This window comes from Mustela nivalis, assembly GCF_964662115.1.
Source record: "Mustela nivalis genome assembly, chromosome: 5".
In the NCBI taxonomy this organism is placed as follows: domain Eukaryota; kingdom Metazoa; phylum Chordata; class Mammalia; order Carnivora; family Mustelidae; genus Mustela; species Mustela nivalis.
The window spans coordinates 15,524,845-15,538,712 of NC_139024.1; the positions used below are offsets into that span (position 1 = coordinate 15,524,845).

Consider the following 13,868-nt stretch of genomic DNA (forward strand, 5'->3'; position numbering starts at 1 on the left):
GGATCATGTCCTGAGCCAAAGGCAGATGCTTAACCAACCAAGCCACCCAGGCGCCCTAGAATGAGACTATTCTTATGATTGAAAATGATTAGAGGCATGTAAAAAAAATTCTTAGAGGAATCATACATTAATTAAAATTTCATCCAATGCAGCCCACAGATCAAGCCTGACCAGACAAGGCGGGGCAGGAGCACTGTCTTCCGACCGTGCCCAGTTCAGGATGCTGGCTTTGCTTCCCACATTCTAATGCAGCTATGGCAATAGGGTACCACCTTTGTGAGAGTTTAACACTATAGATCTTGAGTCTATATGTATTTTGCAAGTCACGGCTATCGCACAGTTATGCAAAATGAAGCATGATCTTTATGCATTAAAACTAACATAAAATGAATTATTTGCGTACCACACTCCCAGCAGCGTTATTCACCAGAACCGGCAGGTGAAGCAATCTGCGTGTTCGCAGACAGACAAGTGGATAAACAGATCATGGCATACGTAAACTGGAACATGCTTCAGCTTGAAAAGCACGGAAATCTGAACAGATGATCCACCACGGGTGAACTCTAAGGACATTATGCTAAGTGAAATAAGCCAGTCATACAAGGCCAACAGTCCAGACTCAGAGACAGGAAGTAGAAGGCTGGTTGCCAGGGGCTGGGGGAGTGGGGAGTTATTATCTAACGGGTGCAGAGTTTCAGTTTTGCAAGATGAAGAGAGTCCCGGAGATGGATGGCGGCGATGGTTGTGCAGTAATGCTCAAGTGTCTGACTACTGAATGGTGCGCTTAAAAATGGTTAAAACTGTCGATTTCGTTAGACGTATTCTACCACAGTTAAAAATAAAATCACTATCATAAAGCAAAAACAAAAACAACCTCCCCCCAAAAAACCTACCCCCAAACTCTAAATGGAAAAGCGGAAATTTAACCCTTATTAATCATGGGTGAGCGATGGGGAGAGGAAGACGAGGAGCGGCTGAGAACTGTCGCCAAGTCTCACCATGCGTCAGGTCTTAACAAGCAGTCTCGTTCAAACCTCTTTTCAAACCTACGATGCAAGCCCTGTTTAAAGCCCCATTCTACAGATGAGGAAACTGAGGCTAAGAAGTTACCCAACGTTACACAGCTTGAAAGGAGTGAAGCCAGATTTCTGTCACTGAACTCTCCCCCCCACCACCTACAGCCTCTCAGACTAGAGGAGGTCATAGAAATCATTAGCCAAATCACTGCCATTTGACTGGTCCACCATGGTTCACACAGCAATGTCTTACTTGACTCGACTCATTAAAATATCGCAGTTATGAAGAGCGGAAAGTGAACCCTAGAGAAGCTGAGTAACTTGCTCCCCCCCCCCCCCCCCGTCGGTGGGCAGTTCCAGTTCGGGTCATGATCCACAGCTTCTATCTCATAGTCACATGCAATTCCTCATTTCTCTTTTTTCACCTGAGAATGTCCACAAGGGACACTCCCCGAGAGGCTAATGGATTTCCCAAGGTCACGTTTTGAGTGCACCATCAGCTCATATCTTTAATGACGCTTTGCCACAATAACACATACTCTGTAAATACATATGGACAAAGTACAGGATTTATACGGGAGCAGAGAGCTCTGTCAGCATAAAACAGAGAGCTTTCTTCTAGAAGCTATTTGTGGAGTTGATGCATGAGAACCCCTCTTCATATAAGCACCCAACTTTTCAGGGCCAGCCCTTCCCAGACTCCCGGTGCATTAGCCCCACAATTATGCTGTGATCAACTGAGCAAATCCATTTCCGTGGCATGTCCAGCCATTCTCAGAGTGGACTCGGTACCGGGAGGCCGAGTACACAAGACCTATTATGATACGGACCTTGAGGAATGAACTACAGAAATTCCCATTGGGTCCTGCCTGCATGTCCATAGGGAATTCTTAAAAAAGGTCTCCATAGCCCTGAACGAACTTTAGAATGGCTGAGCATAAAAGTGCAGTGCTAAGTTCTTTAGCCCGGTAGAATTTTTTCTAGTAAAACAACTCACTTCGAGTTTGATACAAGGCCGATGATTAGTGTGAAAGCAGCAATCGGTAGACTTGAGGATCACGGGCACGAATGGCAAGTGGAAATTACCCGTGGCACGTGAACGTCTGCCAGTGCAGTCTGTCTGCTGTCAAATGGTGCTGTTATTCCAAGACTCCCTGCTATTTGTTTCTCCTTTGTCGCCCTCGGGGGTGGGACAGGGGCTAGCACTGACAGAGCAAACGCTCACCAGAAACATCCATCGAAAACCGAAGAGAAGAAGGTACCACAAAGTACACCGTGACCGCAGCACAAAGTCGGAAGTCCTAACAATGAAAATTTCCAAGTCCAACAGTTCAACAAGACTTGGAAATGTCCCCTCCATTCGACACGAAAACATACTATGATTTGAGGAAGAGCAAACTGATTTCTACCGCTAATAACAGCTAATAGTTAATGAGCACTTCTTCTGTTAGTTATGTACAGCATTAGGCAGTCTGTTCCATGAAGGCGGGGCTAGGTCTGTTTGCCTCATGGGGTTATTTCCAGCTCTGAGTACTATGACTTGCGTGTAGTAGTTTCTCAATAAATACTGGCTCAGTCAATAAATACTCTCATTTGGTTTTCACAATAACTCTACAAGGTTGGATACAATATTGTCATCACCATTTTATAGATGAGAAGACTGAGGCTCAGAGGTCATTCAAATGTGTCCAAAATCACTCTAGCAGCAAGTATCAGAGCTCGGATTCAAACCCATGAGTACTTGACATCAGAATGTACGGTTTGAACACATCAATTCACTAATATAGACCAAACCACAGGGCTTTTCCAATATCGAGACCACCTATGAAAGGTGGGTCTAAAAGAATATATTTCAAATCAGAATGCATTGCACTCTTGTTCAGTCATCGACGTTTAGATTTCTTCCATACTCTATGACAAATAAATTTAACAGAAATGACTTACCTACAAATCCTTCTTGACCAACCAGTTTCAGGGCGATTTTATCAGCCAACACTGAAGAGTTGCCATGGGCGATGTTAGCAAAGGGGCCGGCGTGCACAAATACAGGTGTTCCCTACAGAAATTCAAGGACAAATCAAAACCCTCAGAGACAAAGGGAGGGATGGACCAAGATGGCAAGTCTTGGTATTTAAAGACTCACTGAACCCGTTCTGTTTTTATTAATACTGTATATTCAGTGTGCAAATCCTCTCAAAGAAAAAGAAACACCTTCACTCTCTCAAAGGACCGAATTCCTGGTATATTCTACAACAGTGTCATTCCACATTAAATGCTGAACTAGGGAGAAAAATCTATAAGGATTGATTATTTCCTATGATTGTTTTGGTAAAGCACTCATTAGCTGCCTCACTAACTATTAAGTAAACTATTTAACTCACCTTATAGTATCTTGAATTATACATATATATTAATATATTAGAAAATTTTATTTATTTATTTGACACAGAGAGAGAAAGATCATGAACAGGGAGCAGCGGGCAGAGGGAGAGGGAGAAGCAGATTCACCACTAAGTAGGGAGCCCGCTCGATCCCAGGACCCTGAGATCATGACCTGAGGGGAAGGCAAACGCTTAACTGACTGAGTCACCCAGGTGCTCCAAATTAAATATATTTTTACTTTTATTTATTTATTTTTTTAAGATTTTTACTTATCCATTTGACAGACAGAAATCACAAGTAGGCAAAGAGGCAGGCAGAGAGAGAGAGAGGGGAAAGCAGGCTCCCTGCTGAGCAGAGAGCCCCAGGCAGGGCTCCATCTCAGGACTCCCGGATTGTGACCTGAGCTGGAGGCAGAGGCTTTAACCCACTGAGCCACCCAGGTGCCCCATATATATTTTTTAAAAGAATTTTAAAAATTATTTAATTATTTAAAAAATTATTTAAATGCATTTTTTTCCTCCATTGAGAAATCAATCACTTCAAGAAAAATCTAAAGAAAGCAAATAAAAACCAATACAACTAATGAACCGTGTAGTACGGCAGGACAACCATATAAGGTTTACATTCATTATAGCCCATTTTTATATCTACAATAATAAACATGTTCTTCTGATTCTTACGAATTCTGTTTTAAGCCTTTCTCATTGTTTAACTGGCTTATGTGTTAAAAATCTGGTCAGTATTGAGACAATAAAAGCAAAGCAAATTTTCGCTCTTGGTAAAATGCTAGAGTAATTCTTACTAAAAAGGCAAAAATCAACAACAACAACAAACCAAACGGACTCTGATAGAAGGGAATTATCAAAACTTTGAGATTTCATTCTTAGAGAAAATCTGTCAATACTGCATTTTAAATGCCATTTCTATAGTTCTCCTGTATCAGTGAGAACAGACTCTAGCCCTGTCTGAAGGAATGAAACCCCATGCATTGCAATGCTGGGGTTTGAGCCCAAGCCCAGCCGGGGCTGCTGGGGTCCGTGTCTGTGAGGCCTTGGCTGCACCTGTGAAAACAGACGCTGCCCTCTGACTGACGCAGGGAGGCAGCGAGGGACGGAGGGGGAGGCTGGGCGCCACGGAAAATTCCCATGCCCCGCGATGGGCTGCTAGCTGAAGACATTTCAAAGACGAGAGAGCTGAGCAAAAGTGAGAAGAAAGGCAGTGAGAGAAAAATCTGTGAGAATGAGGCAGAGTTTATCAAAGCCATTCTGTGAGTTCTCTCTTTACTTTTATTCCAGAGTCCCCAGGAGGGATGACAGGTCCCTGACCAACAAGAGGTCACGCAAATGTCTGGGGAAATAAAGTTGGCAACAGAAAATCCAAACGTAGGTGCTGAGGGATAGTTTCATGTGTGTGTCTAGTGTCTAGACCCGTGTGCCTATCTTTAGCTTCTCATGTCTGCCCAGATAAACCTTTCAAATGCTCTGAAGAAAATACTGCTTAGAGGACGGGGCCGGGGACAGTGTCGGGAGGGCAAGGTCCCAGGCTCCGACCCTGGGTCTCCCACTGCAGCATTCACCAAACACGGGTCTCTGGCGGGGGATGGGTGACAGGGTGGGCTGGACTGCCACAAACCCTTCACCCTTCCCAAGACAACCACTCCCCCAGATAACCACTCCTCGAGATAAGCACCCTTGGAGATAAGCACTCTGCATTAGACACTCCATGAGACACACAGGCTCAGATGCTCAGCCAGTATTTATGGCTCTGATACAGTACACAGAGTTAAGTCCTTAGTTAAAAAACTATGACGGGGTGTCTGGAAGGCTCAGCGGACTGAGCGGCCAACTCTAGGTTTTGGCTCAGATCATGATGTCAGGGTCCTGAGATCGAGCCCCCCGGTCGGGCTCTGTGCGGAGGGTGGAGTCCGCTCAGGTCGGGCTCTGTGCGGAGGGAGGAGTCCGCTCAGGGAGGTTCTCTCTCCCTCTCCCCGGGCTCCTCCCCTGCTATTTGCACTCCTATACGTGCTCTCTAAAATAAATAAATACATTAAAAAACAAAAAAATCTTTCCAGGAGAGTCTAGCGTGCAGCCAGAACTGAGAACTACCAGTCTCCCGGCAGCCCGCAGCACGGTAACAAGCCATGTAGTAAAACTAATAGGCATTCATTAATTATTCAACAAATGTTTGCTGAGCACCTAATATGTGCAAGGCAGCTTCTCAGAGCGGTGATCTGGTGGCGAGCCTGGTGGGATGGGTCCTGCTCCCACCCTGGACAAGGAAGTAGGGAGCTTTTGGATGACAGTCCGTGCCGTGCCGGAATGCCAAGACAGTGACAGGACACAGTGACTGGGGCTGTGTTGACTGACCTGTGGCCGGGGAAGGCCTCTCCAGGGTGCTGATATCTAAAGGACACAAGTCCTAACGAACAAGAAGGAGACAGACCCGTGAAATCAGTGAAATCAGGAGGAACGTCCCAGACAGGAAGAGAGAGGATGTGGGAAAAGGAGGAAGAGCCAGGTCCTGAAGGGTTTCCGGCCGCAGCGAGGACCAGCAGCGAGGACCAGCGCAAACTGCCTGAGAGCTCTAAGCAGGAGGCCAACAGGAGCGATTCAGTTTCCAAGCTCCCGGGCAGCTAGCAGACAGAGGATTCTGGAGGAACGACTGTTAACAGCAGCCACCGTGGCAAGGTGGGAGGTCGCGCTGGAGGCCAAGGCGGCAGGAGAAGTGGACGGGTCGGAGACGGGTCAGGGAGGGAGGCTCTGCAGGGATGGAGACGGGCGGGGGAGAGGGAACCAGGCTCCGGGTCGACTCCTAGGATTTTGGCTGGAACCGCTGACTGGTTTGAAATCAAAGACCCTATTTTATAACCAGGTTTGATATGCAATGGCTCTCAGGAAGTCCACCCACAACTCTGAAATTCTGAGGTCAGGAGATTCAGAACAAGAGCTGGGGGGTCAGGGAGCACCTGGGTGGCTCCATGGGTTAAGCATCTGCCTTCGGCTCAGGTCATGATCCCAGGGTCCTGGGATGGAGCCCAGCATCCTGGCTCCCTGCTCGGCGGGGAGCCTGCTCCTCCCTCGGCCTCTGCTGCTTCCCATGCTTGTGCTCTCTCAAATAAATAAATAAAATCTTTAAAGAAAAAAAGAGTTTGGGGGTCAGTCCATGGCTGATGGGAGGGAAGCACGGCGGGAGAAGTGAGGGCTCGGACGCTCTCACATTTAGAAGCCGAGTGAAGGCCAGGCCAGCAAAGGAGACGGGGAGGCGGAAGGAAGACCTCAAGGCCCAGAGCCACGAGGTGTCCCAGAAGCCAGAAGAACCAAGTGCTCCAGACCAAAGAAACATCAGCTGGGTCAGACCTTATGAAGAGACCACACAGAGAAGGACAGAAGAAGGAAGAACTGGTAGCACAGAGGAACAGGTGACCTGGACAGGACCATCCACGAGAGGGGGAAGCTCGGGTCAGGCTGAAGTTATGAGGAGAGCCAGGGGACATGCGGAGACCCCGGCCACAGACATTGATGTCTGACCGTGACAGAGCAGAGAACGGAGCAGCAGCTGTGTGGGGACACTGGATCCTGGCAGGTTTGGGGGACTGTTCTGTTTAAGACGGCCTCTACCAGAGCACGTTCGCACGCCACCGGAATGAAAGAGAGGAAGGGCTCACCTGCGGGAGGCAGAGGCCCCGAGAGAAGGTGCTTGCGTTCTCCCCTCCCCGGCTCAGCTCCGCACCCTCACCTCAGACCTTCCAGCTCTGGCAGGTTCTGCCATTTCTGTCCTGTGGCCTCATGTCTGGATTCTTGCTCTCTGCTGGAGCCCTTCTGACCGGAGAGCTCATCCCTGCCCATGGGCCTTGGCGCCACATGTCACCCTCTGCCCACAAAGCTCCTCCCCCGTCTCCTGGTCCGTTCACATCGCCGGGCATCAGACGCCACCCACCTCACTCTCTGTTCTCTCATTCCCTCCTGTTTTTCTAATTCAGTCCTTGCCACCAGCTGACATGCTATGTATGGACTGACTCATTTCTCGATCGTCCGTCCCCACCACTAAAGGACAAGCTCCAAAAGAGTAGGACTTGCTGTCCTAAGCTCCCACTGCAAGGCCTGCCCACATGATGGGCTCCGTGAATACTGAATCTTCACGATAACCCTGCTCTGTTACCATCACCATTTTACCCGGGAAAACAGAGGCTGAGATTAGTAAATACTTGGCTGAGGCCACGGCCAGTAAATGGTGAAAGTTGCACCCAAACTGAGCTTTCTCTTGGCTCAATGAATGAACGGATGAAGACTCTGCTGCACTTCCTCCAACTTCCTTGCTCCCTGGGCAAGAGCAGGGTTAATCTTCCGAGAAAGGTGGCGTCAGCATGCTTTCTGCGAAAACTTTCTCAGCATGTGCTCTATATTTTGCTTGGGAAAAACAAACCAAAGAACCCAATAATGATGATGAGAAGCTAAGTCCAAAAGAGGCAAAACAGAAAAAACATCCCAAAAACATGGCACCTAACTCACCGACGTACTCGATACAGAGTTTTTAATGTTTCTACTGTGTTACCCAAGGGAAAGAATCCTTACATACACTTTTAACACTTTTTTCAGATGACCCGGGACTTATTCGGATGCTCCCCAGGGGCCCACATGGGCTGAAAACGCTCGCGTTGTGTGGGGATGCACACTCGATTGGATAAATGCAATCTCTGCCAACAGTTTCCATAGCGAGAAAGTCACTCACCTCCAGGGTCTGCATCAGATTCGGTTTTATTGCATCTTTCATCAAAACCGTCAAGGCACCCGTGACTCCCTGAAGGAGAGAAAAAAGAAACCTGCTTTAGACTGTTGACAAAAGGTCATCCGTGCCAAGGTGACTCTCATGGCCGTTTCCGGGCAGCTGGCCTCGTAGGTGGGCATTCCCATAGGCGCTGGCGTTCCCGTCCGAGCCGCAGGGGACACGGCGCAGCTGGCTGGACCCTTCTCGCCCCGACCCGAGTGGATGTCAACCATTCCGAGACGTGAAGGGCAAGTAGCAGTCCTCACCCTTTCTGAAAAAACCTTCCTTGGTGGTGTTTACGAGGCTTGCCCTACAGCAGAGCTTTCGGTCTGCCTTCCGGGGTCTTCTGACAATTACGCACATTATTTTTTCATTATCAGAGATTATACCGTTGCTTGAAGAAATCCGATAACATATGAAAATCAGGCTGTTGACCGAGCGGGAAATGAAAAGGGATAAAGGGAAGTGTCTAAAAGCACCCATGTTTCTAAAAGCGACGGAGAAGCCACTGGTTTCCCAGTGCCTCACCCCACAATCTAGAAGGCCCTCAGAAAACGGCTATTTGGAAAAGCTTCTCATCCCCCCCCCCCCCCCCCCCGCTGCCTGAATGGCTGGAACGGAGCTGATGCCCCCCACACGTAAAACACGGCTGCCTCCTCCCAAGCCTGCAAAGCTCTGGGTGGGGCTCCCGCCGCGTCCCTGTTCCCCATTTCTGGAAAAGACAGATGGGAGAAGGAAGAAACAGGAAAGAAATCTGAGAACTATGGAACAAGCGGGCCAAAGAAGGCCACAGGGAAGCTGTAGAGAAACAAAACCAACAGAACAAAGCCCTTTCCCCTTTTCTACAGATGCCGGCCAAGTGCCTTGGCTGCACCGTAAGGCAGCAACGTGTGTAAATACCGTGGGAATATCGCCTTGAGAAGATAAAGGTGGCACGTCACAGATCTCAACACACCAGAGGGCAGAATCTTGAGGGTTTAAGGTTTACAGGAAAATCCAATTTATTTTCTGCTTTACTGTACAAGATAGATGTTACACAAAATGCCACCAACCTATTATAAGCAATATTAAGATGTTTTACTGTGAGAGTCACTGGCTAGGAAGGGCTCAAAGAAATTAGTTCTTTTCTTTACACAGAGCAGATAGAAAAACAGCGGTCTGCTGAGCTTTCTGGATGCTGCGTTTGTTTACACTTCCTGGTATAGGCAAGAAACTAGAGGCGGAAGGACAGTGGACACAGTTCAACTGCCTCAGGTAGCACACACCTGCTGATTTTCCTGAGACATCTCTTATCTTTTGTTGTTCCAACACACTAATGCTCAAGGCCATGCAGACAGCAGCTCTAGGGCTGTCATGGTCACTGTGAACTCAGCACCTGTTCCATGTCCCGTGTCCAGGGGGAGAGAGTTTGGACACATTCTTCCAGGGATGCCAGGAGTCAATCACCTTATAAGAAACGTTGAGAAGCCATCTACTCGAATTTTTGTGCAAGACCTAAGTCCTTTTGGTCAAATCAGAGTATATAAATATTTATAAAGGAGTGAAATGAAAAGACGGAAGCTCTTAAAATCTTCCTTTAAAGACCAGCTATTGATAGTTCCAGCTGGTAGGAAACATAACTGGAAGAAGTTAGGCGCTTTTTGTAAAAAAGAGACACAAAAGATGATTAAAGAGCGTAAACTTGGGGTTTGTTTTCAGAGCTAAAGCTTTTGTCATACACATGTGAAAATAAATGTAGGGAAATCATGTTGCAGATTAAGTTTTAAATTATTTTCGATGTGTATTTACTGATATCCAAGATTAAGAGATACAGAGAAATATATCGATAAAGAAACTATAATATGTTAGTTTATGTAGACAGGTCACCATGTTCGTGGTTTATAAAAAACAGTACCTTTAACAGCAACCTGGATTTGGGTTTTCTCATTAAGCTTTATATGAAGCATCCTAGGGGCTGCTAACAAAAATATTTGATTTAGTGCACAAGACCCATGAGAGGAGTCAGTCAGATTCATCTCTTCCAAAGTGGCCAAAAAGTGATCAAGACACTCTGGCAAAGGAGTCCAATTACGCTCTAAGCCCTCGGAATTAAAATATTAATTTGTCTTTTCCCTTTCCAACCATCAGCATGCATTTGAGCTGCCATCACGGTACGTGACCCGTATGTGGGAAAGTTAGCTGAAATTTAGGGTGCTCGATGGCTTTCCCGATGCCTCTGTCCCACCTACACTCAAGCACGTGAAACAGCTATACCAATGGGTTTAAGGTAACAGCAAAGATGGTGATTACGAAGAGAGAAAACGATGGGTGTGCCAAGTTAGAATGAGTGCTACAAGGGGCAGTGACCACCAGGGTACCCAGAAAGCTAACAGGAGGCACTGTTGCACTCGAAGGGGAGCTAGATGCTAAGAAGGATTTAAGGGGATTTGGTGTCATACCCAAATATAGAGAAAGCACAGAATTAAACAAGTCAGGGCCAATCTGCACTCTACGCTCCCCTTCTTGAAGGTGGAGTCACTTTCTTCTTCTTCTTTGGAAAGGCGATTTTCCTCCATCGAAAGCAGGCACTATCGGCCTTCATGAAAAAGCCATGAGCTACCAGGGGGTCGCCCTACCCGGGGCAGAGAGCAGAGATCGGGGCTGCCAAGAGTCCTGAAACGCTTGGAAAATACATGTCATGTGCTGGGGTTGCAGCCAGGGACAAGCACATCATAGATGCTGGAAGACAACAGGCTTGTGTGGGGAAAACGTGAGTGGAGACATGGTCTGGGATGTCCGTGACACAGGCTGGTAAGAAGATGAACACGGGCCAGCGACATGGCGAGCTCTCTAGAGCTCCTGGGATGGACGCACTCACCAAATCTTCCGCTGTCACGGGCTGCCCACTTTTGTCACTGGCCACCACCATTCTTCCCAGTCGCTCCTTCATGTCCGCCAGGCTGTCCGCCAAGGCCAGCACGGCCATGATCTCGCTGGCCACGGCGATGTCAAACTGCGCCTGAAAAGCAAAGGCAGAAGAAGGACTGGTCAGCGGTGGTGCCATCTGGACGGCCATTTACACCAGGAGCCGTACTTCAGAGATTAAGTTCCCGAAGGCGCCGATCTCACATCCTCGAGTGTCTGGAGCGCTGGAAACATGCACGGTCTTGTGCCTGGTGTCCTCTGGGGCGGGTTCTCTACCAGTGGCCATGCTCTTCCTGGATTTTGTTCTGCTGAGCAGATGCCGCCTGGCTGGGCCGTGGTGACCCTCGCCATGGCACTGGGTGGTTGGCTTTTGTAGCATGTCTCAGACTTGTGATTAATGGCTAATGGGACTGACTGACTGACACATGTCTCTTCATGACTGAAAGTGGGGCCCCGAAGGCAAGAACTTTGGGAAGGCTTACTCCCACATCCCCAGCATGGAGGACGGTGCGTGAAACAGCAGGCACTCAGTGTATGGACTCTAAATAAATAGCTGCTGGCCTCCTGCACTGTTGCCATCGGGTGTCTAGGGGGTGGCATCAGTCTGTCCAGCAAAGAGATGAGGAGCAGACAGTGAGAGACGGTGCTGAGGCCGGTTTCCCAGAGAGCTTCACAGAGCAGTGTGGACACCCCATTATGTGTATTCCCCCAAGTCAAAGGTGACACAGAATCAAATTTCATAAAAAATAAAAAATTAATTTAAAAAAAAAAAAAAAAGAATCAAATTTCAGCTGTCCATGGGGGCTCGGCCCCATCAGACCTTGAAGCAATCGGCAATGAATGCGGGACAGCAGCTACTTTCTATGACATACGCCTGGGCCTTCCTAGTCCCTCTGCTGGCTCTCACTGCAGGCTGTAGATGGTCCAACAGGAACTAAAAGAGAAACAAGGAACCTGCCTTCCTCCTCCTCCTAATTCAGCCACTGGACAAAATCACTTCATCAGGCTCTGCCTGTATTCTCTTCTTCCTGAGGAGCCCGTGAGGCAGCCGAATGCAAGCTTACACAGAGAGAAAAGGGCTATGCCCTGGTAGGGGTGACCTGATAAGACATTTTATTGTCCATTTCCGTCAGCAACAAGAAAGGAAATGAAGGAAATAAGGAGCTTTCTGGCCTCATCCACGCTGAGATTTCATTAGTCACTGATGTAGTGAAAAAAATATTACCCGGAAGTCAAATAAAACTATGCTCAATTATTACATTTTCAATATAATCCATTCCAAACACAGTGACTTGTCATTATGTGATAGTTAGAATTCTCTACATTACTTTCCCTTATAAACAGTGCATATTAAAAATGCCTGAAAATTCGGAGGCTTTCTATGCAAAACATGAGACTAGAGATATTCTTAAAATATTAACTAAGTAAGTAAATAGTATTTATAATACACAAATAAGCTCTACATTAGTAGTCATTATAACTTCAAAATTTTCTACCTTGAAAAATATCAAAAAACAAATTGGTCAATTTAAATGATCACTTATTGGCTCAGTGTGGTAAGCATCTGCCTTTGGCTCAGGGTGCTGGGATCGAGTCCCACACTGGGCTCCTTGCTCAGCAGGAAGCCTGCTTCTCCCTCTGCCTGCTTGTGCTCTGACAAATAAATAAATAAATAAAATCTTTTAAAAAAATAAATCAATATCACTTATTAATTTTACTAACAAAGATATACTTATGATCAGACTGGTCATTTTTGTTTTGCAAATAAAGTATTTCAGAATCATATACAGAGATTGTTACTATTTTTCACAAATTTACATGAAGGACAATATACGATATTAGATAAATGTGATCAACATGGCTTTTCTGGAAGGTAATGTGGGAATGTGTATCAACACTGGGAATCTTCTTCTTTGACTCTCCACTTACAGATCTGGGAATGTGTCCTGTGTAGACAATCTACACAAATATGTATGTAATGTTCCTGCAGCTTATGAGGCCAACGTAACAAATACCCTGAGTGCCCATTTACAGGAACTGGCTTAGTTGGTTACAGTACATCCGCAAGAGGAGTATTATACAGCCGTTAAAAATGATATAGCGTTACCTTTACTAACATAAAAATACGTCAGGGGCACCTGGGTGGTTTAGTCGGCTGAGTGTTCAACTCCTGAATTCGGCGCTGGTCAGCATCTTGGGTCATGAGGTCGAGCCCCACATCAGACTCTAGGCTCAGCGGGAAGCCTCCCTCTCCCTCTGCTCCTCCCCTGCCCCCTTTCTTTCTCTCTCTCTCTCTCAAATAAGTATGTCTTTAAAAAGATGTATGTCAATAGAGTCTTAGGGTTAAAAAAAAATAGGTAAAGCTCTTAAATATAATCTTTTTATTGAAAAATAAATGTAAGCATAAAGCAATTCAAGATAGAACCTTGGGTAAGTTACTGAAGATAATACGCCTGCCTTTCCCATTTGTAAACCAGGCTTACAGAACTAGACGGACCTGGTGTAATGATTACAAGGCACTGGACAGGCATTCACATCTCAGCCACTACTGACCTCCCATTTCTCCAGTACCTGGTGACGATACAAAAATACTTGGCGAAAACAGGAAAGGGTTACTTATGAATCACTCCTCATTCCCACCCCTCTCTTCAGAACTAACTCATGTCAAAAATGTACATCTCTCCAGCTTCTAGTCTGTGTTTATATACACACATGAGCACGTACACTGGCTTTTTCTTAATAGAACCTGGATTAAACTATTCGTACTTCAAATTTTTTTCATGTGTCATTTAAAAAAAAATC

The 13,868-nt window shown here is 46.6% G+C and overlaps 1 protein-coding gene across 1 annotated transcript in view; it reads right to left on the reverse strand.

The window, feature by feature from the left end:
- MTHFD1L (methylenetetrahydrofolate dehydrogenase (NADP+ dependent) 1 like) overlaps positions 1-13,868 on the reverse strand; it is a 182,838-nt gene that overhangs the window by 104,499 nt on the left and 64,471 nt on the right. The window contains exons 18-20 of the mRNA XM_082730105.1: positions 11,020-11,160; positions 8,127-8,195; positions 2,961-3,072 (exon numbers count right to left, since the gene is read on the reverse strand). Coding sequence (XP_082586231.1) covers positions 2,961-3,072; positions 8,127-8,195; positions 11,020-11,160 — 322 coding nt within the window. The remainder of the gene's footprint in view (positions 1-2,960; positions 3,073-8,126; positions 8,196-11,019; positions 11,161-13,868) is intronic.